The sequence below is a fragment of the Crocuta crocuta genome, unplaced genomic scaffold (genome assembly GCF_008692635.1).
Source record: "Crocuta crocuta isolate KB4526 unplaced genomic scaffold, BGI_CrCroc_1.0 scaffold231, whole genome shotgun sequence".
Lineage (NCBI taxonomy): Eukaryota > Metazoa > Chordata > Mammalia > Carnivora > Hyaenidae > Crocuta > Crocuta crocuta.
Genome location: NW_027528357.1, coordinates 6732809 through 6756005, shown reverse-complemented (window position 1 = coordinate 6756005; position 23197 = coordinate 6732809). Strand labels below are relative to the sequence as shown.

Here is a 23197-nt window from a genome sequence, read left to right as displayed (position 1 = left end):
TTCACATGCTTTTCCCAGTCACTTCTCTTCCGTCTTTAAGGTCGGGGTGATTGCGGTTTTCTAGACACGCGTACCTCGACGTTAGGTAGTTTGGCAAGATCCCACGGCTCGTAGATGGCACTGCTAGCATTCACATCCACAGTGTACTTCCCGTGATAAATCGTCCAGTTTCCGCCAGTATGGAGCGTGGCCTACTCCCTGCGGGACACAGCTCAGAAGATAGAGGTGGCTGTGGAATTCCGGTTTATTTAAGCATATTCCGATTTTCAGGTGCTAATCCCCCTTTGTAGCATTGTTTTACGCTGGCAGAGGTGAGTGGTGGCCGGGTGAAAGGCTTAGGTATTAACTCTGTTTTCCAACACGTGTTCCGAATTCGGTGCATGATAAAACCGAACCTGCTGTGTCGCCTTCCAGTGGGCTGACTTCGGTTGTGTCAGTGAACAAACCGCTCTGTTAGCAACTGAAGAAAACCCCGAGATTCCACACCACCCTCCTTGTCCTCTCACTTTGAAGCATTGGAAGTAATTTTCACCAAATTGTTTTGTTGCAAGTTTTGGCCTTTGTGTCATGCACATCATTTTTTTAAAGTCTGGGGGGGGGGAATCCTGTAATATATTATTTTGCTCAGAATCACAGTGCCATTAAAGTTACAAGATTTTGCTCATAGAAAGAAGAATTTTTAAAAACCGTGGGAGCTAGCAGTGCCTGCCTGGCTCAGTTGGCAGAGCACGTGACTCTTGATCGTGTCTTGAGTTCCAGCCCCGTGTCGGGCATAGAGTTTACTTAATAATAATGTTTTTTTTAAATATTTTTATTTCTAGGAGAGAGAGAGAGACCTCGTGAGCAGGGGAGGGTCAGAGAGAGAGGGAGTCACAGACTGAAACAGGCTCCAGGCTCTGAGCTGGCAGTCAGCACAGAGCCCGACGCACGGCTCGAACCCAGGAACCGCGAGATCATGACCTAAGCGAAAGTCGGACGCTTAATCGACTAAGCCACCCAGGCGCCCCAATAATGATTTTTTTTAAAGAAAAAAAGGAGCTAAGTGCCAGCCAATTTTTTCTATGTAAATTATTTTAAAAACTACATTATAATTTCTTGAGTTTTTATTTTACTTCCAGTTGATTAACATACAGTGTTATATTAGTTTCAGGTGTACAATATAGTGATTCAACAGTTTCGTACATCACCTGGTGCTCATTCATCATGATCTAAATTATTTTTGGAAGTAAAGTTCAGACTCCGAAAATGACTTAGGAAACAATTAATAATGGGCAGGGTTGGGGTCCTTCAACTAGTAAGTAGATCCTTAAACCTCAGATGATAGAATGTTCTTTTTTTAAGTATAATTTTCTGCTGTTACGATATCCTCTTTAAAGCTTCAGGGAATAGCATTACTGTAGTTCCCTCTCATGTAAAGATTGGTGACTTATGAACCAAAGACCAGATAAAAAGTAAAAAGATTAATGCAGTCAACTTTTTTTTTTTAAATCAATAAAGGACTTACATTAGATTTGCTCTTATTGCTGACCTTGCCGAAAAGGTTTCATTTTAATCTTGAGTATTAAAGGGAAGACCTTTTGTTTTTTATTTTTATTTCTGAGAGAGAGAGAGAGAGAGTGAGCAGGGGGAAGTCAGAGAGAGAAAGACATAGAATCTGAAGCAGGCTCCACGCTCTGAGCTAGCTGTCAACACAGAGCCCCATGTGGGGCTTGAACCCACGAACCATGAGATCATGACCTGAGCTGAAGACGGATGCTTAACTGACTGAGCCATCCAGGCGCCCCTAAAGGGAAGATACTTTAATGAGCCACAGATTCTTACGTAAGTCTCATGTCCTAAAGAATACTTACAGAAAGATCTTATTTGGGATATGGAGAGAGTTCTGGTTAAGCTATAAGGAAGATCAACTAAGAAAGATAATCTTTCAACCTGGCTGAACTATACTTCCAAACATGGTATGAGGAAGTATGTTTCTTAAGATTATTGGACCAATACAAACCGTGTATTTATAAAGGCATAACAACTGGGTGCAGGAGCAAAACTTATAGTATTTCGTAGTTTAAAAGAGGAGTACCCAAGAAAAGTTTTCTGTAAAGCAAAATTCCATGTCCCTTGTTTCCTACTGGGTACTTTATAAAACTGAAATTTGTGGGAGGCGACACATTATAATGACTGAAATATCAACTCCAGAGACATGGATGGATATGATTAGTGCCTCTGTTTCTATATAGGATTTTGGGCACCTTACTCTTTCCTCCTCTGAAAAATGAGGATAATTGCTATAGACTGAATATGAGTGTCCCCCCAGAATTCTTTTGTTAAAATCTAATCCCCAAAGTGATAGTATTTGGAGGCAGGGCCTTTGGGAGGAGATTAGGGCTATGAACAAGTGGCTCTCTTTAAAAAAAAACAAAACTTTTTTTTAATATTTATTTTTGAGAGAGAGACAGAGCACAAGCAGGAGAGGGACAGAGAGAGAGAGAGGGAGACACAGAATCCGAAGCAGGCTCCAGGCTCTGAGCTGTCAGCACAGACTCGGACCTGGGACTCAAACTCATGAGCCTTCCAGCCGTGAGATCATGACCTGAGCTGAAATCGGCTGCTACTGAGCCACCCAGGCGCCCAAATAAGAGGATCTCTTTAGACATGGAATCTTAGAGCACATTGATCTTGGACTTTCCAGCATCCAGAACTGTGAGAAATAAATTTCTGTTGTTTATAAGCCACCTAATGTGTTGTATTCTGTTATAGAGCTGGAGTAGGGTAAGGCAATAATAATGGTTATTGTCTCAGAGGGTTGATATCAGAATTTAATCATTTAGTATCTGTTGAGAATTTAGAATAGTTCCTGACACATAAAGTGCTAGGGAAGCATCTACTGTTATTATTAAAAGAAGGATTGGCTTTGAATGGGGCAGCTTTTAGAGAAAAGATGAGGAGACAAACGGAGCTGGGAGGTAATGATTAGATTTGGGAAGAACTGTTTACAACAGCAGGAAGAGGAACATTCCTCAAATGGGAAACCCAGGTGCCTGCTCCCAGCTGTGCGACCTCACTCCCTAAATCTAGAGTCTGTGGGGCTAACTTACTTTGCCATGACCCAGCCCTGCTACACAGCAGATCCACGCAGTGACCTTGATGACTCTTCATATGCTGATCTAATGATGTTGATAAACCCAAGGATAAGTCAGGCGCATGATACTATAGAACTCATACGAGGGAGGCTTCACAGCTTCCTAACTGTGAAACTAACTGTTTATACATACATAACTTGTTAATTCCCTGCATTATCAGCTTTGAAAGATAAAAATATTACATGTTGGTTTTCCTCATACCAGTATGTCCTGGGTCACAGAATATGCTAGCAGTCAAGTGTGATATCAAAGTTCACAGCTCCAGGTTTCTAGGACTCTAAGCTCTTTTCGCTTTCAATTAATTTCCACGCCATTGCCAGAGCTGACTTAAAAGTTACTCCTTGACTAAAACCTTGTATGGTATCTGTATTCCTGTTGTTCGTGGAATATAATGCAAAGCCTTCTGCACGGTATAAAACATTCTTCCCGGGGCACCTGGGTGTCTCAGTTGGTTAAGAGTCCGACTCTTGATTTCAGCTCAGGTCATAATCGCCTGGTTCGTGGGTTTGAGCCCCACATTGGGGTCTTCACTGACAATGTGGAGCCTGCTTGGGATTCTCTCTCCTACTTTCTGCCCCTCTCCTCTTCACGTTGTCTCTGTCTCTCTCAAAATAAATAAATAAACTTTAATTTTAAAATAGTCCTTCCTTTATGTGACTGAGTCTGCCTCCCCCACCTCATTTCGGTTGACTATGTTCTGACAGCCTAGAATCTAGTAACAGTATCTTCCTGTAGTTACCAAATGCACCATGCTAATATACACCCTTGAAGAAGTCATTCTGTCAGTAAGAATGCCTTTCTCTTTCTCTTCTGTGAAGCCCCTGTTCCAGCTCCAACTACAGTAGTTTCCCCTTCATCCGCGGTTTTGTTTTCTATGGTTTCAGTAACCTGGTTAACTGCAGTCTGGAAGCAGATGATCCTACTCCCGACCAAAGGTCAGAGGTCAGAAGTAGCCTGTCTCAGTCCCTGCATTTCTCAACCTCCCTTCATTTCCTCATGTGGCCATGTTATCATCTCCTTTCATCACAAGAAGAAGCGTAAGTACAGTGCAATAAGATATTTAAAGAGAAACCACATTTACATGAATTATACTACATTGTTATAATTGTTCTATATTATTGTTATTGTGGTTAATTTCTTACTGTGCCTCATTTATAAACTGAACTTTAACATAGGTGTGTACATATAGGAAAAAGCATGGTAGATCTAAGGTTCGGCGCTGTCCACAGTTTCAGACATCCCCTGGGGATCGTGGAAGTATCCTCTGTGGATAAGAAGGGTCTGCTGTACTTGTGTTTCGTGAAATGCTGTGTCTCTTCCTGCAAAATGCTGACCATTTCTTTTCCTGTATCCCCATTGTGCCAAGAAATACCCCCTTTTTAATTGTGTTAATTACACTGTGATTTATTATCTGTTTTTCTGTCAGCTTTCCCTACTAGACAGCAATTAACTGTGACCACTGGAAGTGTATTTTCGTTACCTTTCTTTCTCCGGCTCCCGTCACCATGGGTGGCACATGGGAAGTGCTCAATTAATATTTGTCAGATTGAGTAACAAGCTGAGTCATGAGCATCCTCTGGCTCTAGATTATTTCATAGGTCACTACATCTCTGGATTATAAACAATTATGATTCATCAAGTTCAGATAACAACGTTTACTATCAGATTGGCTCCCAATTTTTTTCATTCATCTGAAAATTTAAATTTCTTTGAATTCAAAATAAATAAATAAATTTCTTTGAAATCAAAGTCTGCACTTTTGGCACTGTACTGGAAATGTACCTCTAGACTATCAGTTGCAACGTTTACTAAAACTGTTAGCGTATTGTTAGCTTATTGTTTGTTAATTTGAGGTCTCCCTCACTAGGACTTTACTACCCTCAACAGGACTTGCTTTATTATCTTTGCATCCCTAGCATCTGACAAATGGCAGGCACACGCTCTCAATAGATACTGGATGGATGGATAGATAGATAGATAGATAGATATAAACAGATAAATTGGTCTTTATCTATCTATCATCTATCTATCTATCTATCTATCTATCTATCTATCTATCTATCTATCATGTATCTGTCTATCTTATTGAGAAAATGGATAAGTGAAATCCCATAAAGAAACATATCCTGGGCCCCTGAGTGGCTCTGTTGGTTGGGCGTCCGACTTTGGCTCAGGTCACAATCTTGTGGTTCATGAGTTTGAGCTCCACATTGGGCTTGCTGCTGTCAGCCTGTTAGCACAGAGTCCACTTCACATTTTCTGTCCCCCTCTCTCTGCCCCTCACCCACTGCAATCTCTCAAAAAATAAAATATTAAAAAAAAGAAACCTATCCTATATGGGTATTTTCAGGAAGGATTCAAAAACATATTCAGAAATTTACTTTGTCATCTCTTCCTTTCTTGCTTTTGATATAGGATATGACTTTCTTTAATAAATAAATAATACAGATATTACAGAGCCAAAGTAGGAACATTAAGGAGAAGTATTCCATGTTAAAGAAAAATATCCCTAGTTACAAATTGGGTATCGTGGGGCATGTTTGTTTTTCAGAACAATACACAACATGTTGTATCCCCATTTAAACATACATATCACATTGTGACCCAGTGCACACATGCATATATAAATGAAACATAAGTTTTATAAACTAATACGTTTTTGTGTACTTCTAATATGTACTGCATCCTGATCTTGTAATCTGTTATTTTATGTTTAATTTTTTAATATTAGTCATGACCAGCTAATTTTATAGTCTATAACATGACCTATAGTGTTAAAACAGCTATTTTATTTATTTATTTATTTATTTAAAAATGTTCTATTTATTTTTGAGAGAGAGAGCACAAGCAGAGGATGGTCAGAGAAAGAAGGGGACAGAGGATCCAAGGCAGGCTCCATGCTGATAGCAGCGAAGCCACTGTGGGGCTCAAACCCATGAACCATGAGATCATGACGTGAGCTGAAGTCGGATGCTCAACCAACTGAGCCACCCAGGCACCCCCCAAAACCACTATTTTAAATAATAGTTCTTTCTGTGAATTAAATGTTTACAGTTCATCAAAACAGGGAATATTATGACCGAAATAGTAGGAACTTATAAAATTCAAGAATAATCTGAAATGAAAAAGGCAAATTATTGAAGTTACCAAAATCATCATGGGGGTGTGTGCGTATGTGCATAGTTTTATCAGTTATAAGTTTGGATTTATGAAGCAGTTAGCTCTTTGTAAATAGTGTTTTTCCTCCCAACCAAGCATAAGACCTCAGCCTGAGAAGATGCTGGTAATGAGTAGTGGTCCCGGGTCTCGTGTAGTTCTGTAAATTATGAGCGAGGCTTTCCAAAGGAATGGTCAAGGGATGCCTGGGTGGCTCAGTCAGTTGAGCGTCCAACTTGAGCTCAGGTCATGGTCTCACAGTTAGTGGGTTTGAGCCCCGCGTCAGGCTCTGTGCTGACAGCCAGCTCAGAGCCTGGAGCCTGTTTCAGGTTCTGTGTCTCCCTTTCTCTCTGACCCTCCCCTGCTCATGCTGTCTCTCTCTCTCAGAAATAAATAAAACATTAAAAAAAAAATTCAAAGGAGTGGTCAAGTGATTAGGTTAGCATACAATTCTGCAGTTTCAAGAAATCCCTTACTAAAATAAAGCACCATTACTAAGCACTAATTATGTATTTCAAATATATTATTTTTAATGATATATTTTAGAAATGGTTAAAGAAATAGATAGCTTAGTTGGCTATTATCACTTATGAAGTAGACAAGCTGAGGTTCTTTCCACCTAGTGGAGTCTATAGTTCATGACATAATTTACATTTTTCTCAGTAAACTTATTTAATGTGACAAAGCACGGGTAGAAAAACTTTCATTTTATTAGTGCCAAAATAATAATTAATATTATTAAATATTTCTTAGTGCCAAAATCTTAGCAGGATATGTAAAAGTTTGTTGTTGACATTCTGGTGATTTGAAGCTTCAAATGAGTTTTGTTTTTTTAATTTTTTAATGTTTATTTATTTTTGAGAGAGACAGAACATGAGTAGGGGAGAGGCAGAAGGAGGGAGACACAGAATCTGAAGGAGGCTCCAAGCTCTGAGCTGAATTGGAACTCGAACCCATGAACTGGAAGATCATGACGTGAGCTGAAGCCAAATGCTTACCTGACTGAGCCATCCAGGCGCCTCTCGTTTTAATGACAGGCAATTACAGATAGCTTCCATTTTAAGCCTTTCTTGAGAAAGATAATGAGGTTTTAGGTTCCTATTGACAAGTCCTCTAAAGAGACGTCATCATATAAGTTTCTACCCCTCTTTTGTAGTAAGCAGTGGAAAAAAAAAAAAAAAGAAAGAAAAAAAAAGAAAGGCAGGAAGATTGTGGTTATGCTTCGCACCTCTCTGGCAACTTGATCCAAACTGGATGCACTTCCATTTTGATTGTTCTTATTATTCAGGTTCCTGGTCTATGAAGACTAGAAAATGTCACTTTAACTACTTAGAATTGCTTAAAATCGGGGCGCCTGGGTGGCTCAGTCAGTTAAACATCCAACTCTTGATTTCAGCTCAGGTCATGATCTCCCAGTTCGTGAGTTCCAGCCTTGAGTCAGACTCTGTGCTGACAGTGCAGTGCCTGCTTGGGACTCTCTCTCTCTCTTTCTCTCTGCGCTCCCCTGTTTGTACTCTCTCTCTCTCTCTCAAAATAAATAAACTTAAAGTATGAACTTTTTAAAGATTTTTTTTTACATACTTCCAGTTTACTTTCCAGAAATTTATAAATTTTCACTTCTATTACATTAAAACTAAAGATATTATGTTATCTTTTCATTTTACGTAATTAGGCAAAAGCTTTAAAAATACTTAAACAAGTAATAAGTGACAAAAATTGAGTGTTGTTAATGGAAAGAGCCTAAGTGTCCATCAACTGATGAATGGATCAAGAAGATGTGGTTTAAAAAAAAAAAAGATGTGGTATATTTTACATGGCAATGAGAAAGAATGAAATCTGGCCATGTGTAGCAACATGGATGGAACTTGAGGGTGTTATGCTGAGTGAAATAAGTCAGGCAGAGAAGGACAGATACCATATGTTTGCACGTATAGGAGGATTAGGAGGAACTTACCACAGGACCATGGGGGAGAAGAAGGGGAAAAATAGCTGGGGAGAGGGAGGGAGGCAAACCATGCGAGACTCTTGAATACTGAGAACAAACTGAGGGCTGATGGGAGTGAGGGAGAGGGGAAGGGGGGTGATAGGCATGGAGGAGGGCACTTGTGGGGATGAGCACTGGGTGTTATATGGAAACCAACTTGACAATAAACTCTTTAAAAAATTGAGTGTTGTTAGTAATTAGTCCATATGAGTCTATGCATGAAGAAGAATATTTAATAACAGATGCATGAGCCTGGATGACACATTCTTCCTAAACTTAATAAGAATGCCTATTAACAGAAGTGTAAGAAAAAATTTTGGAGATATTTGGGGAGGCCAAATTTAACAAGGAAGTTATCAGACAAAGGACTGGAGTACAGTAGGAGACCATTGAATGTCAAGACAAGAAATGTAGGAGGTGACACCTGGGTGGCTTAGTCAGCTGAGCGTCCAACTCTTAATTCGGCTCAGGTCATGATCTCCTGGTTTGTGAGTTCCAGCCCCCACATTGGGCTCTGCGCTAAAAGCACGGAACCTACTTGGGATTCTCTGTCTCCCTCTCTCTCTGTGCCTCCCCTGCTTGCTCTCACTCTCTCTCAAAATTAAATAAGTAAATATTTTTTAAAAAGAAATAGTAAAAGAATATTTATGTGTACATTCATTAAAAATGTATTTGTGTTTTGATTAAAATGCTATATAAAGTTTATACTTCTGTTCCAGATCTACATTTGTAGATTAACAATATAGAAAGGTAAAACATATGTAGCTTAAGTTGATCTACCCTCAAAATCATATGACATTTAAATAAATGGTAGGGAGTCCTAGAGAAGGGAAAGAGCAAGTTCCACATTGCTCTACACTATCAAGCTAACATAGTAGAAGAAGGTACCATTAGAATGATTATGAAAACTCCAGGTGTCATCAGAGGTTATGACTTTATACTTGTAAAAGGTATCCCTGCTTTCCTTCCCTAACTTCCATCCACATTCTATTTTGAGATACATTTTTTTTATTAAAAATGTTTTTAAAATATTTATTTTTGAGAGACACAGAGCACAAGCAAGGGAGGGGCAGAGAAAGAGGGAGACACAGAATTCGAAAAAGGCTCCAAGCTCTGAGCTGTCAGCACAGAGCCCAATGTGGGGCTCAATCTCATGAACCATGAGATCATGACCTGAGCCGAAATTGGAGGCTTTAAGTGGCTGAGCCACCCAGGCACCCCTATTTTGAGATACATTTATCTTGTACTATTGTTTATCTCAGATGATTAAAATATCTTTATTGTTTTCACTACTTCTTCTGTAGCAACAACTTGAAGTCCTATGTACTATTTTCCAAATATTTTATCACTTTATATCATCTATGCTCTGAATTTTCTTTTTCCTTCCCTATTACATACTTTGTAGTCACACTGGAACTTTGTACCATCAGTCTTTTCCAAGGCACAAGTCATTTATTACATTTTTTTAAATTGATAAAAATGGAAATGAATTCACTATTGAGAGAGAGAGGGAAAAGGACAGCAAAGTAGGTGATATTTATATAAACCTGACTCATTACATACTTTATTGTTATAAATGCTTTAAATTTACCATTTAAAAAGAGAGTAAAGATACCAATTTGACAATAATGACTATGTTCCACTTTACCCATTATGTGTCTAATTTACCAGGAGTTTAGGGACACCTGACTGACTCAGTCAATAAAGCATATGACTCTTGATCTCCCAGTCCTAAGTTCGAACCGCACGTTGTGCGTAGAGTTTACTTCAAAAAAAGAGAGAGAGATTAGCAGGAGGAAAAGAGAATATTTGTAATAATTGTTGGAATAGCAGCCAGATCTATCCCACTGTTGATATGTTTATCATTGTAACTAATGTCCATTCAGTGGAGCACCGTACTGTAGTCTGTCCATTTCTCCATTCATTAAAATTTTAAATGTACTTTGATTAAATTTATGTATCACTATTCATAGCTCATCTCCCACTCTTCATTCATCCATTCACTCATCTATCTATCCATTTATTCAATAAATATTTATTGAACACTTATGTGCCAGATACTATTCAAGCCAATAGGAATGAAAAGATGAGTTCCTGCCTTTCAAGTGTCTTAATCTAGTGGGGGAGCCAGAAGCACAGTAAATACATGTAATTACAATCCAGTGTGTTAAGGTTAGAGGTAAGTAGTGGTATTTTGAGAGTACAAGCAGAATCCTCTTACTTGGGAAGGAATTGGATGAGAACACCATGGACTTCTTTGAAGAGATAACTGACTAAAGAAACATGCAGTGAAGCACATTTGCCAAGTCAAGACAGAACATGGAGAGAGGACTAGGAAGAGAAGAGTAGGAAAAAGGAACAGGGTGAGAAACATCTTGGAGATGAGAAGAAGTATATTACATGGGGAAAATTTAATCAGTTTGGTTTTGTTGTATCTTGAGATTTTGAAGTAGGAAGCGGCCAACATGAGGCTTGAGAGTTAGACAAGATTTAGATCACGGAGAGATTTGTCTGTCCTATGAAGAAACTTAAACTTTATCTTAAAGGACCTATAATGACTGATCCATGGTGCTAAGTGATGGGAACTACTGAAGCAGGAGGGTCTTAAGCAGGGAGTTTGTTAGTAAGGTTTGAATTTTGAAAAGAAAGTTTGAAAGAGTATACAAGCCAGATTTGAACAGATTAAAACTGAACAGACAGAGGCAAAGTAGGAAGCAGTAGAAGCTGGTCAGAGATGACCAGGGGTTGAACCAGGATAATGTATTCCCAGAGATGGAAATAAGGGAACAGATAGAAGATATTTATTAAGGAGGTAAAATTCTATTAAATTTTATTAAGGAGGTAATAAACTTATTAAAAGCTTATTAATGCACTTCATGGGGTGAAGGAATTCTCCAAAAGTGATGATGATTCCACTGGACACCAAACTGATCTGAGGGGAATTCGGTTTAAGTAGGCATATCGTTAGTGCACAGGACAATTATGAGGAGTCAAGAAGAACACTGAAATAATAATATTGAATTATCAAGTCAACAAGTAATAGAGTAGAGATAAAGCCGGCACTTTGAAGGGACAGGACAGCTCCCAGGCCAAAACAGTGTTTATAGATAATATCTACACTTAATGGGCTTCAGCAACATAATGCATTTCAGGCCAATACTGTTAAACTAACCTTCTTTCCTCTGATGACATGTCTAACCAAGCAATGAGAATTTTTTGCGGATTTCTTGCCTGAGGTCCTGGCAATGATTCTTCCATTAACAGCTATGGGGAGGAAGAGAAAACTGAGTATGTTAGGGAAAGAGAGAATGGGTTCAGTGTTGGACACCTTAAATTTGAGTCACCTGTAATATATCCAGTTGTGAAGTAAGCAATTGGAAACAGGGAGCTGGAGCTTGGAAAGAAATTAGAGATAGACATGCATATTTGATAGGTGAACTCATATGAATGGATAAAATTTCCTAGGAAAGAACATACATTGCCAAGAGTAGTGGGACAATGACAGAATGTTGAGTGACTCCAAACAGGAGGAACCGGTAGAAGATATTGAGAAAGAATGGTCAGAGAAACAGGACTAGAAGGATAATTTATGCTTTCCTTTTCCTAGATGAGTTCCTTCTCTTAACTTCCTACATAAAACTGTCTCTTGGACAGAATTAATTTTGTTCTTTTCTATAGTATTTTGGGTAAGTATTACCATAATGAGAACATAGTATGGTTATCTGCGTGCTTTTCTTCTTCTTTTTTTTAATGTGTATTTTTGAGAGAGAGAGACAGAGCATGAGCAGGGGAGGGGCAGAGAGAGAGAGGGAAGGGAGGGAGACACAGAATCTGAAACAGGCTCCAGGCTCTGAGCTGTCAGCACAGAGCCTGATGCGGGGCTTGAACTTTGGGAACAGGAGTATCATGACCTGACCCAAAGTTGGACGCCTAACCAACTGAACCACCCAGGAGCCTGTGTTTGCTTTTCTTAAATGTTTATTAAAGAGTAAAATTCTTGATGGAATTGTCAAGAACTGTGATGTTCTAAGAATTTACCTACTTGCAGGCTAACACCTTAGTGTGCCACAGTGTCATGGATGTTGGCAGTAGACAGGAGACTCCTGGATCAGAGACAAAGAATTACTCCTAATGTGTCAGGCAGCATGAACTTCAGTTCTCCTTGTCCCAAGTCCCATGCAGTGACTCAGAGTGGCCCAAGTGGATGCTGCACACACAGTGGGTTTATGTTATAGCAAAGAAACCCCGAGATCAGGGAAGCAAATCTTTGACAAGCAAACCTGACCTCCTTTTTACCCAGAGAGAGATGTCCTTTTTTTTCTTTTTTTAATTATGCTAGACATTACAGAAACTGCCTTCTACTCTTAAGGGAGATATTACTTTTACCTTCTAAGGCTGTTCACTATAGAAATATCCTTGAAATGGTGATCCAAAACAAAATCTGTCAATGCCTCTGCTTGCAAGATGTGTGGAAATATCAGAGACCCAAGGAGATTTGTATCTCTATAGGCACACTTAATGTCTTGTATATTTTTATATACTCCTTGCATCTCCCAAGTTAATGCCTTGCATATGACAGGTACCAATAAATATTTGTTGAAATAATGATTTAGAAATAACATCCACAATAGAAATAGTTTACAAGATGTTTCCCCAGAATTATTTACAATAGGCCAGTATAAAGATTGCTTTTAACTTCTGCCATATGCTATTTAGGTAAACAGTTCATCTATGACTGTAATATTCTTGAGAACAACAATGCATATTGGTTTTGCTTTCTATAGTCTAAGACAGAACTTAGAACATAATAATAGAGAAACAAAGATTTGTTAAAAAACTGAAATATATGGAGGATCCCACAGATGCAAATGATACACAATTCAAAGTAGGTTGTTTGCCCTTCTTGAGCTTTGCTGCTACTCCTTGGCAACAATACCTGCAGTTTTATGCTCTCCAAACCATCTGAAGAAAAGAAGGTGAAAACACCAATTCCTGCTATATGCTAGTGACTTGATAGATTACTTCTACACAAAGCTTTTTCTTTTCTCTTTCTTTCCTTCCTTCTTTCTTTCTTCCCTCCCTCCCTCCCTCCCTCCCTCTCTTTCTTTCTTTCTTTCTTTCTTTCTTTCTTTCTTTCTTTCTTTCTTTCTTTTCTTTCTTTCTTTCTTTCTTTATCTTGGGAGCATTCTGGATGTTCAGGATATGATGAATCAGGCTTTCTCTTATCTTGTTGGTGGAAATGTAACTTGGTCATTATTTATGTATTTAGCTATTTTCAATGAAGCTTTATTATTATTATTAATCATTATTTTTAATGTTTGCTTACTTATTTTAAATTTTGTAAAATTTTATTTAATTATTTGGAAAGAGCACAAATGGGGGAGGAGCAGAGAGAGAAAAAGAGAAAGAAAGAAATCAAGCAGGCTCCCATTGTCAGTGCAGAGCCCTATGTGGGACTTGAACCCATGAACTACGAGATCATGACCTGAGCCAAAGTTGGATGCCCAACCTACTGAGCCACCCAGGTGCCCCTAAAGTTTGTTTATTTTTGAGAGAGAGAGAGGGAGAGAGAGAGAGAGAGAGAGAGAGAGAGAGAAACAGAGTGTGAATGGGGGAGGGCCAGAGAGAAAGAGAGAGAGAGAGGGAGAGAGACAGAATCCAAAGCAGGCTCCAGGCTCCATGCTGTTAGCATACACCCCAATGCAAACCCATGAACTGTGAGATCATGACCTGAGCCGAAGTCAGACACTTAACTGACTGAGCCACCCAGGCACCTCAGTGAGGCTTTAAATGGCTACCCAGCAATTTAATTTCTGGAAAATTGCCCTAATAAAATTAATTTAACTATAGAAAAGTTTTTTTTGCACAAATATATTAAACCCCAAATGGTATTTTTAATAGCATAAAATTTGAAGATTCTTATTCAGCTTAAAAAGGGTTTCTACCCTGAAGTAGTGAATCTCTGTATAGCGCATGGGAATACACTGCCAAATTTTCCTCTTTGGAGATCTTTAAAGAAGAATAAATAATTACCATTCCTAGACAATTTAAATATTGGTGCCATGTGTCTTCCCCAAGATCTTTTCCATTTCATTTAATCCAGGTTATAGAATCTATATCTCTCTATAATGGAAGATAATGCCACTTTGAATTGGTTCTCATAAATGAGGGTTGATCTTTACAGTGATACTCAGCTAGAAGGAAGGAATGGAACTCTCTGGGGATGCATAAACAATTAAACATTTTACCTTTCTAATAGTGAGGGAAAGTATTGACTTCAAAATTGTTGCAGAGTCTAGAAAGTTGCTTTTTAAACTTTGTTTTAAATTTCTTTATATAGTTTATTTATTTTTGAGACAGAGCATGAGCAGAGGAAGGGCAGAGAGAGGGAGACACAGAATCTGAAACAGGCTCCAGGCTCTGAGCTGCCAGCACAGAACCTGCTGCGGGGCTCAAATCCACAAACCGCGAGATCATGACCTGAGCTGAAGTCGGACGCTTAACCGACTGAGCCACCCAGGCGCCCCTTAAACTTTGTTTTTAAACTTTGTTTTAAGATAGAATCATTCTGGCATGCCTGGCTGGTTCAGCTGGTAAGACATACCACTCTTGATCTCAGGTCTCACCCTGGGGGTAGAATTTACTCAAAAAATATAGAATCGTTCACTACTATTTGTATTTACTCAAAGACATTGAGGAAATCAAGTGGGATCTTAGCAACTTATGTCCTATTATTCTGCCCCAAAAAAGTGTCACCAGTTCAGATCAAATCAGTAAGCAGGAGGCAGAGGACAAGAATACTTATCTAAGGCTTATTTCATGTAAAAATATAAAATCCTCATGAAGTCTATTTAGTCCTTGCAGGATTTTGTTAAATTAAGTGTTGCTACTAGGTTTGCGTAACATCAAAAAGCAAATCCCCCATCTGGAGAAAAGATGGAAGTAATTTAATAAAGCATTTGACCTTTTCACATTAGTCATAATTCCATCCAATAAAAGAATTAATAGAGTTTTTTTTATTAGTAAGTCTCAATGATGCCAAGATATTCATTGGCATATTTACCTTGCCTTTATTTGAAGTATCCACTCTTGGGTCTCATTGATATACATGTGAGAGTTGGTGTCTTTGATTTTCAGGGAACCCCCCCTCCTTCAGTGAGCAGTTTACATCACCTTTCTGAGGATTTTTTTCAAAAAGATTTTTATCTTTTTTTTTTTTAAATGTTTTATTTATTTCTAGGAGAGAGAGAGAGAGACAGCGTGAGCACGGGAGGGTCAGAGAGAGAGGGAGTCACAGACTGAAACAGCCTCCAGGCTCTAAGGTGGCAGTCAGCACAGAGCCTGACGCGGGGCTCAAACCCACGAACTGCGAGATCATGACCTAAGCGAAAGTCGGACGCTTAACAGACTAAGCCACCCAGGTGCCCCAAAAGATTTTTACCTTTAAGTAATTTGATATGCAACATGAGGCTCAAAGTCACAAGCCTGAGATCAAGAGTAACATGCTCCACCGACTGAGCCAGCCAGGAGCCCTTACACCACCTTTCTCAGGATTAGAGAAACACAAAAGTGTACAGTTGGCCAATATGAGCTTTTCTACTTTCTTTACATTTCTGTGCTCAGTGTATAAAATGAAAATGACAGGATTATTATTTTCTGGGGTGAATCCATCTCAGGCTCTCCAGGAAGTAAAGAGGAGAATGTCCTATTACTTTTCTGACAAAAGTGATAGAGAAGGTAAAAGATAGGGTAGGAATGAGAGAAAACCTGGGAATGGGAACATGGAAGGAGAAGGTAGAGCTGGAACAAAGGAGATGAAAACTATAGGCTTCCTCAGATGGAGAACTGAGGAAAAAGCCTACTAGGGATGATGGAGCTATGGTACTCAGAACTGGGGGTAATGGGGACAATAAAGAATAAATGGAGATCTTTGAGGGAAATTATGAGGAAGGGGGGTTTGTGAGAGGGTGGGGGAGAAAGAGGAGAAGGGAAATCATAAGATAAAATCAAATTTGTGCTAGTAAGTTTTCTTTTCCTGGCATGGAAGTAGGTACAGGAACATAATATTTCCTACATCCTGAGAAATCCATTATAGGTTTGTGAGACCCCCTGCCAAATTTATTTCAATCACCTGTAATGTGTACCAGTGGGAATATTGCTTCAAACATATAGTGAAGCTAATTTAAGCCAAGAAACTTTCCATTTTAATTAATCAAGCACAAACATTCCACATTTCCCCTTTGATATCAAATGGATGTGTTTACTGGTCCAAGAACATGGGCCGTATTATATACCGCCTGACAATACTGAGGAAGATTGGGTTAGTATTTCACTATGAAACATTATTGAGATTTTCCTGGATTAATGTAAAAGTCATTTTAAAAATAGTTATTCTTAGAGCTTTTTTTTTTAAACATAGTGAAATTCTAGAAATGCAATGTACAGTTTGATAAAGTCACATGCTGAACAGCCACCATTTTGATACTCTTTAGCCTCACTAGCCCTTTTGTATCCAGGTAATATTTCTACCCATCCACCTACACCACTTACCTTTGGGTCTCCATTATGCTCTCAAGAGACACCATGTTATTGCCTTGAAATAGTTATAAAAAGCAATCTTTTTATAGTAGCTTAAGGATAGAGTCCTCACTCTCATTTTTTGCTTTGTCCTATGTGTTAGCATAGATTCAAGAAAGGAATGAAAGATAGCTGGCAATTAATATAGTAAAGTTATTGTCCTTAAGTATATTTATATAGCTGTTAAGTACCTTACTGTATAAATGCAGTGTAAAGTAACTTTAATTCTCACCACGAACAATTTATGACCATTTTAAGAAGTATGGGAATTTTATTTGAAGTACTTGCAAAGAATTATTTAGTACTAGATTCTGTCCTATTTTAAATGACTTGCTTCCAGCTAGGTAGAAGACAAATCCACATTTATCTTAGAAGAGAAACCTGTTTCTCAAGGGCCACGGGGAAACAGCATCTTCTACCTTTCCCACTTACCTGCAAGGCTGAGTTGGGTTAGGGATGGGCTGGGCAGCTGGAGGCTGTGGGTCTGTGGGCTCAGAGAACAGGCTGGGTGGAAACAAAATCAAGGACAATGATCCCAGGGGAATTTGCTTGCATTATGCCTTGAATAGGGTGTGTTAATAGAAAGAGTTCATCCATTGGGTGGTGTGTTGGTAGTTGAAGTGAAAGATACCTGTGATCATTTACTCATCAGAATCTGAAATTGCCTCCCACCTAAGGTAGCTCAGTGGCTTTCAGGTCCACCTTTTTTTGGTCCCTTATAGAACTGGGTGTTCTGGCTAAGCCTCCCTCAAAAGGCTTGTGGCAGTGACTCGAATAAAGGAGGCAAAACGTCCTTGGGAATTTCCTGAGAAACTTGAAAAAGATTTGAGGTTTTTCAGATATTTAGGTGAGGGTGAGATGCATTGATATTTGTATAACTTCATGGGTACATAAGTTGGTAAACCTGGAGCCTCTGTGTTAGCACTGTGGAGTGGGAGAAGAGAAAGATAGGAGACGAAATGTCAAAGGAACAAAAGATTAAATGATCGAACTGTTTTTTTATTTTTAAATTTTTATTATGAAATGTTTCAAATAATAGAAGTGTATGGAGAATAATATAATGACTACTTGCATATCTACAACCCAGTGTAAATAAACATTAACGTATTGCTTTATTTACTTCAGAGTTATTTAAAGAAAAAATATTACAGATGTAAAGCTTCCCTACCTATTCCCATTTACTATCCCTTATTTCCTCTTTTTCTTGTGGTAATCTTTACCCTGTTTTGGGTTTCTGTTATCCCCATCAATGTTTCTATATTTTTAGTCCATGGGTATATTCCCCTAAGTAATATCATCCCGCTTTGCATGTTTTAAACATGTATAGAAATGACACATTTATACATATTATGCAACTTCCTTTTTTGACTAACCATGATTTAGAAAAATTTTTTTTAATGTTTATTTATTTTTGAGAGAGACAAAGCACAAACGGGAGGGGCAGATACAAAACCCAAAGTGGACTCCAGGCTCCAAGCTGACAACAGAGAGCCTGATGCAGGACTCGAACTCATGAACTATGAGATCATGACATGAGCTGAAGTCAGATGCTAAACCTACTGAGCCATCAAGGTGCCCTGGCTAACCATGTTTTTAATATTTGCCCATGCTGAGCATTAATCTCTAATTTTCTTTCTAATAATTATATATTTCACTGCATGAATAGTCCAGAATTCTCCACTGATAGACATATATGGCTGTTTCACATTTTATAGTAACCATTATTATTTGTCTCCTTATATTAAATATATATTCTGCCTAAGCTTTTGTCCTTTTTTTGATTGCTAACATAGGTCAGTCATCTCTTTCTCTTTTGTTCTTGATAAATCTTGCCAAAGAGTTATGAATTTGTGAGTTACTGATGTTTGAGACAGCTAGTTTCTTTGGTTTGGTTGAACTATTTTTCAAATTTTTCTATTTTATTAATTTCTGATATTTGCTTTACCTTTTACTCTTTTCAGGTTTACTCTGCTCTTTTTCTCATCTCTTGAGTTGATTTCTTTTTTTTTTTAATGTTTATTTCTTTTTGAGAGAGAGAGAGAGAGGAGAGAGGGAGGGGCAGAGACAGAGAGAAACAGAACTTAAGCAGGCTCCAGGATCTGAGCTGTCAGCACAGATCCTGACACGGGGCTTGAACTCACAAACCGTGAGATCATTACCTGAGCCAAAGCTGGACACTTAACCAACTGAGCCACCCAGCCACCCTCACACCCTTAAGTTGATTTCTTAACTCATGTGTTTTCAATCCGTCTTGTTTTTGTGGGTTTTTTAAAAATATATTTTTGATAGAAAAAGAAAGTGTGAGTGGGGAAGGGGGGAGAGAGAGCAAGAGAGAGAGAGAAACCCAAGCAGTCTTCACGCTGTCAGCACAGAGCCCAATGGGGGCTTGAACCCACAATCCAAGAGATCATGAAATGAGCAGAAACCAAGAGTTGGACACTTAATTGACTGAGCCACCCAGGTGCCCCTTAATCCTTTTTTTCTTTTAATAAATATATCTATAGGTTCAAAATTTCACTCTAAGATCCATTTTGGCTTCATCCCACACATTTTAACATATAGTACTTAATTATCATTTAGTTCTCAATATTTTGGAAATCCTATTGTGAGTCTCTAAACTGATGACTTATAAGGAATATATTTAAAACTTCCTAAATATCCGGAGCTTGTTTTTACTTTTTTAAAGAGTTTGTTATTTTTTAATTTTTTAAAGCATTCTGTACCCCCAACATGGGGCTCAAACTCACGACCCCAAGATCAAGGCTCTACCAACTGGGCCAGTCAGGTGCCCCAAGGAACTTGTTTTTCAATTATTGATTTCTAACTTTGTTGCTTTGTAGTGAGGAAATGAGTTCAGTACATAATTCTTCAAAATTTATTGGACTTCTTTTGTGACCCACTTGCAATCAATTCATGTGAACATTCATGTATACTTGAAAATGTATATATTCTTTTTAAAAATGTTTATTTATTTTGAGAGAGAGAGAGCAGAGGAGGAGCAGAGAGAGAGGAAGAGAGAAAATCCTAAGTAGGCTCCATGCTGTTAGCACAGAGCCTACTTAATATAGGGCTCTATCCCACAAACCCTGAGATCATGAGCTGAGCCAAAATCAAGAGTCTGACACTTAACCAACTGAGCCACCCAGGTGCCCCCAAAATGTACATATTCTATTTGTTTGGTGCAGAGTATTATACTCATTCATTTGTGCAAGCCTATTAATTTAATAGTGAAATATTTTCTATCCTACTAACTTTTATGTTTAATAAGACTTTCTCTTTATTTTCTTTTTTTATTAAAATTTTTTAAATTGTTTATTTATTTTTGGGAGAGAGAGAGAGACAGAGCATGAACAGGGGAAGAGCAGAGAGAGAGAGAGAGAGAGACAGAATCTGAAGCAGCCTCCAAGCTCTGAGCTGTCAGCACAGAGCTTGACGTAGGGCTTGAACTCACAAATCACAAGATCATGACCTGAGCTGAAGTCGGACACTTAACTGACTGAGCCACCCAGGTGTCCCTGTTTGATAAGACTTTCTGATAGAGATTTGTTAAAATTGCATTCTATTATTTGGGATTTATCAGTGTCTACTTGCAACTACATGTTTTTGTTTTTTTGTTTTGTTATTAGACTCATAAAAGTTTATAATGGTCATATCTCTTTTGTGGCCTGTTCCTTTTATTATCCTGTTGCCCATCTTTATCTATCTTACTCTCTATTTTCTCTGATATTTATATCCTTTACCAGATTTCTTTTGAGCAGTATTTGGCTAACATATTTTTTCCACTATTTTTCTTTATATATTTCTGTGCTATCATGTTTTAGGGGTATCTCTTAATAACAATGTATAACTGGATTTTCAAGAAATACAATTTAATCTGAGAAACAGGAGAGCTGTCTTATTGTGGACAAGTGCTAGGTTTACTTAAGCCATTCCAACTTGTTTATTGCTTTAATCTCCTTTGTCTCTTTGGTATAAAATTTTTTAGTGAGAAATACAAGATGCCTCTGTCCAACAGTTCCAAGGAAATAGAGACCTGAGTTTATACAGTAGTATGTCGGGATGCCCAAAGCAGGCAATAAATCCAACACTTAATTTGGTTTTCTTGTGTGCCTGCGGAAATTAGGAGAGAAATGATTCTGCAGGTAGACTAAAGGAACAATTTAATAAATTCTACTTTGCTATCTATTATTTTCCCCTTTAGTTTTTATAGATGATAAATCTTGGAAAGGAATTTTGCCATGATCTACACAGATAGATGATTTCAAACTGTTACTAAATTGTAAACTCTTCAAAGGCAGACATATCTTATACATGTTTGCCTATCTAGTGTGTACAACTGAAGTTCAAGAGTTGACCTAAACTGAACTCTTAATTTTATGGAAGGAAGAAGGAAAAAAAAACAATGGAAATTTACAAGGCAATTTTTTCTTCAAAACATAAATTACTGTGAAAGAATGGGAATGTTGCTAGAATTTTTATTGTACTTTGTTACTGATCTGAGTTATGGCCTCAATGACCATTTTTACAAATATGCCCAAGTATATTATTAATACTTTGCAAAAGAATATGTGGTAGGAAATTTCAAAGTAAATAAACTATTCCCCTTGTATCAATCACTACACTGTTAGCTCCTTCAAGGAAGTACCATGTCTTCTCATTTTTGTAATCCTAGTATGTTCTAACAGTGCCTGCCAGATAGTAAGCTTTCAATAAATGTTTGAGTGAATGGATGGATGGATGTCATGCCAGTCAACACTAGATAACCTTACCTGTACTGAAAATTTGTAAATTCATGTAATTTCTTTCCTTACCTTCAAATGTAGGTTGAATTTCTTTCATTTCTGCACAAGATTTCTGGCATCCCAAAGGGAGAATTAACTGTTCTTTTCTTTAGGATCCTATTTTGTCCATTATGTTGAGATAGCACTTTTTATATCACTTTGCAGGTAGCTATTTACACCTTCCAGGTAGAATGCATCCCCATTCTAGTTTATGGGAAATTGTTTCTTCACCACTTTAGAAATCTGCTGTATTGGTGTGCCTGGGTGGCTTAGTCCGTTAAGCATCCAACTCTTGGTTTCAACTCAGGTCATGATCTCACAGGTTTAAGCCCCAGGTTGGGCTCTGCACTGGCAGCACAGAGCCAGCTTGGGATTCTCTGTCTCTCTGCCCTTCCCCTGCTCACATACTCTGTCTCTCTCTCTCTCTCAAAAATAAATGGACAAACATTAAAAAAATAATAATAAAATAACATCTTTAAAATACCTGCTGTATATTTGTTACATGATCAATAATAGAAGGTTCAGCAAATATTTCTTGAATTAGATTTTAAAAGAGTAAAAATTAAGTGTCAATACTTGTTGAACATCTACTAAGTTGTAGACCCTGTGCAAGAAAATTTAAAGAAGTTTTTCCTTTGATTCTCATAATAATTCTACGAAGTATGTAGTATTCATCTCTTTCAATGTAGGAGACAACTAAGGACAGAGCAGCTAAGACAGTCATTGAGTTAAGACCTAGGTCTTACTCCTAGGCCAGGCATTCAGTGAGAGAAGAAGGTGGGACTAACCCACATGCCCCTTTTACCTAACCATGCTCCCTCTGCTCACTCCCAGAACAAAACTGAGCTCATAATGAAGCTTATACCTGGAGACTTTGCCCCTGGAGTCTTCTTTGGATCATACTATTTCCCTCAGAACGTACACTATTGTTTTTAGTTGAGACGTGTTCACCTCTAAAAACAAATATTTCTCTTAGGATCCAAACACCTGGAAAGCAGGGATTTTGTCTTGTTATACCAAATGATCACCCAGTAATTTGTCCAGAACATTCTTTGATGTGATACTTGGGCTACAGGTCTGTCCTCTAGTTGCTTAAACGCTATGGGAGAATTGAAAGAAATTTCAAGCCTGATGGTGAACCTTAATGTACTTGATGATTATGATAAAAATTTTCTTCATGGGGCACCTGGGTGGCTCAGTAAGTTGAGTGTCCAACTTCGGCTCATGTCATGATCTCGCAGTTCATGAGTTCAAAGCCCATATTTGGCTCACTGATGTCAGCAAAGAGCCTGCTTTAGATCATCTGTCTCCCCTCTCTCTGCCCCTCCCCTGCTTGCACTCTCTCAAAAATAAATAAACATTTAAAAAAAAGAATTTTCTTCACATTTTTTGACTTTGTGGTCAGATATGCCTGTACTTGAATATTTATTCTAAAAATTTTTTAAATGTTTTATTTATTTCTGAGAGAGAGAGAGAGAGCATGAGCAAGGGAGGGTCAGAGAGAGAGGGAGATACAGACAGGCTCTGAGCTGGCAGTCAGCACAGGGCCCAATGTGGGGCTCAAA

General features: G+C 38.2%; 1 protein-coding gene across 1 annotated transcript in view; it reads right to left on the bottom strand.

The window, feature by feature from the left end:
• The window catches only part of GAREM1 (GRB2 associated regulator of MAPK1 subtype 1), a 237222-nt gene that overhangs the window by 191735 nt on the left and 22290 nt on the right, over positions 1–23197 (bottom strand). The window contains exon 3 of the mRNA XM_077753853.1: positions 75–146. Within this exon, the coding sequence (XP_077609979.1) occupies positions 75–146 (72 nt within the window). The remainder of the gene's footprint in view (positions 1–74; positions 147–23197) is intronic.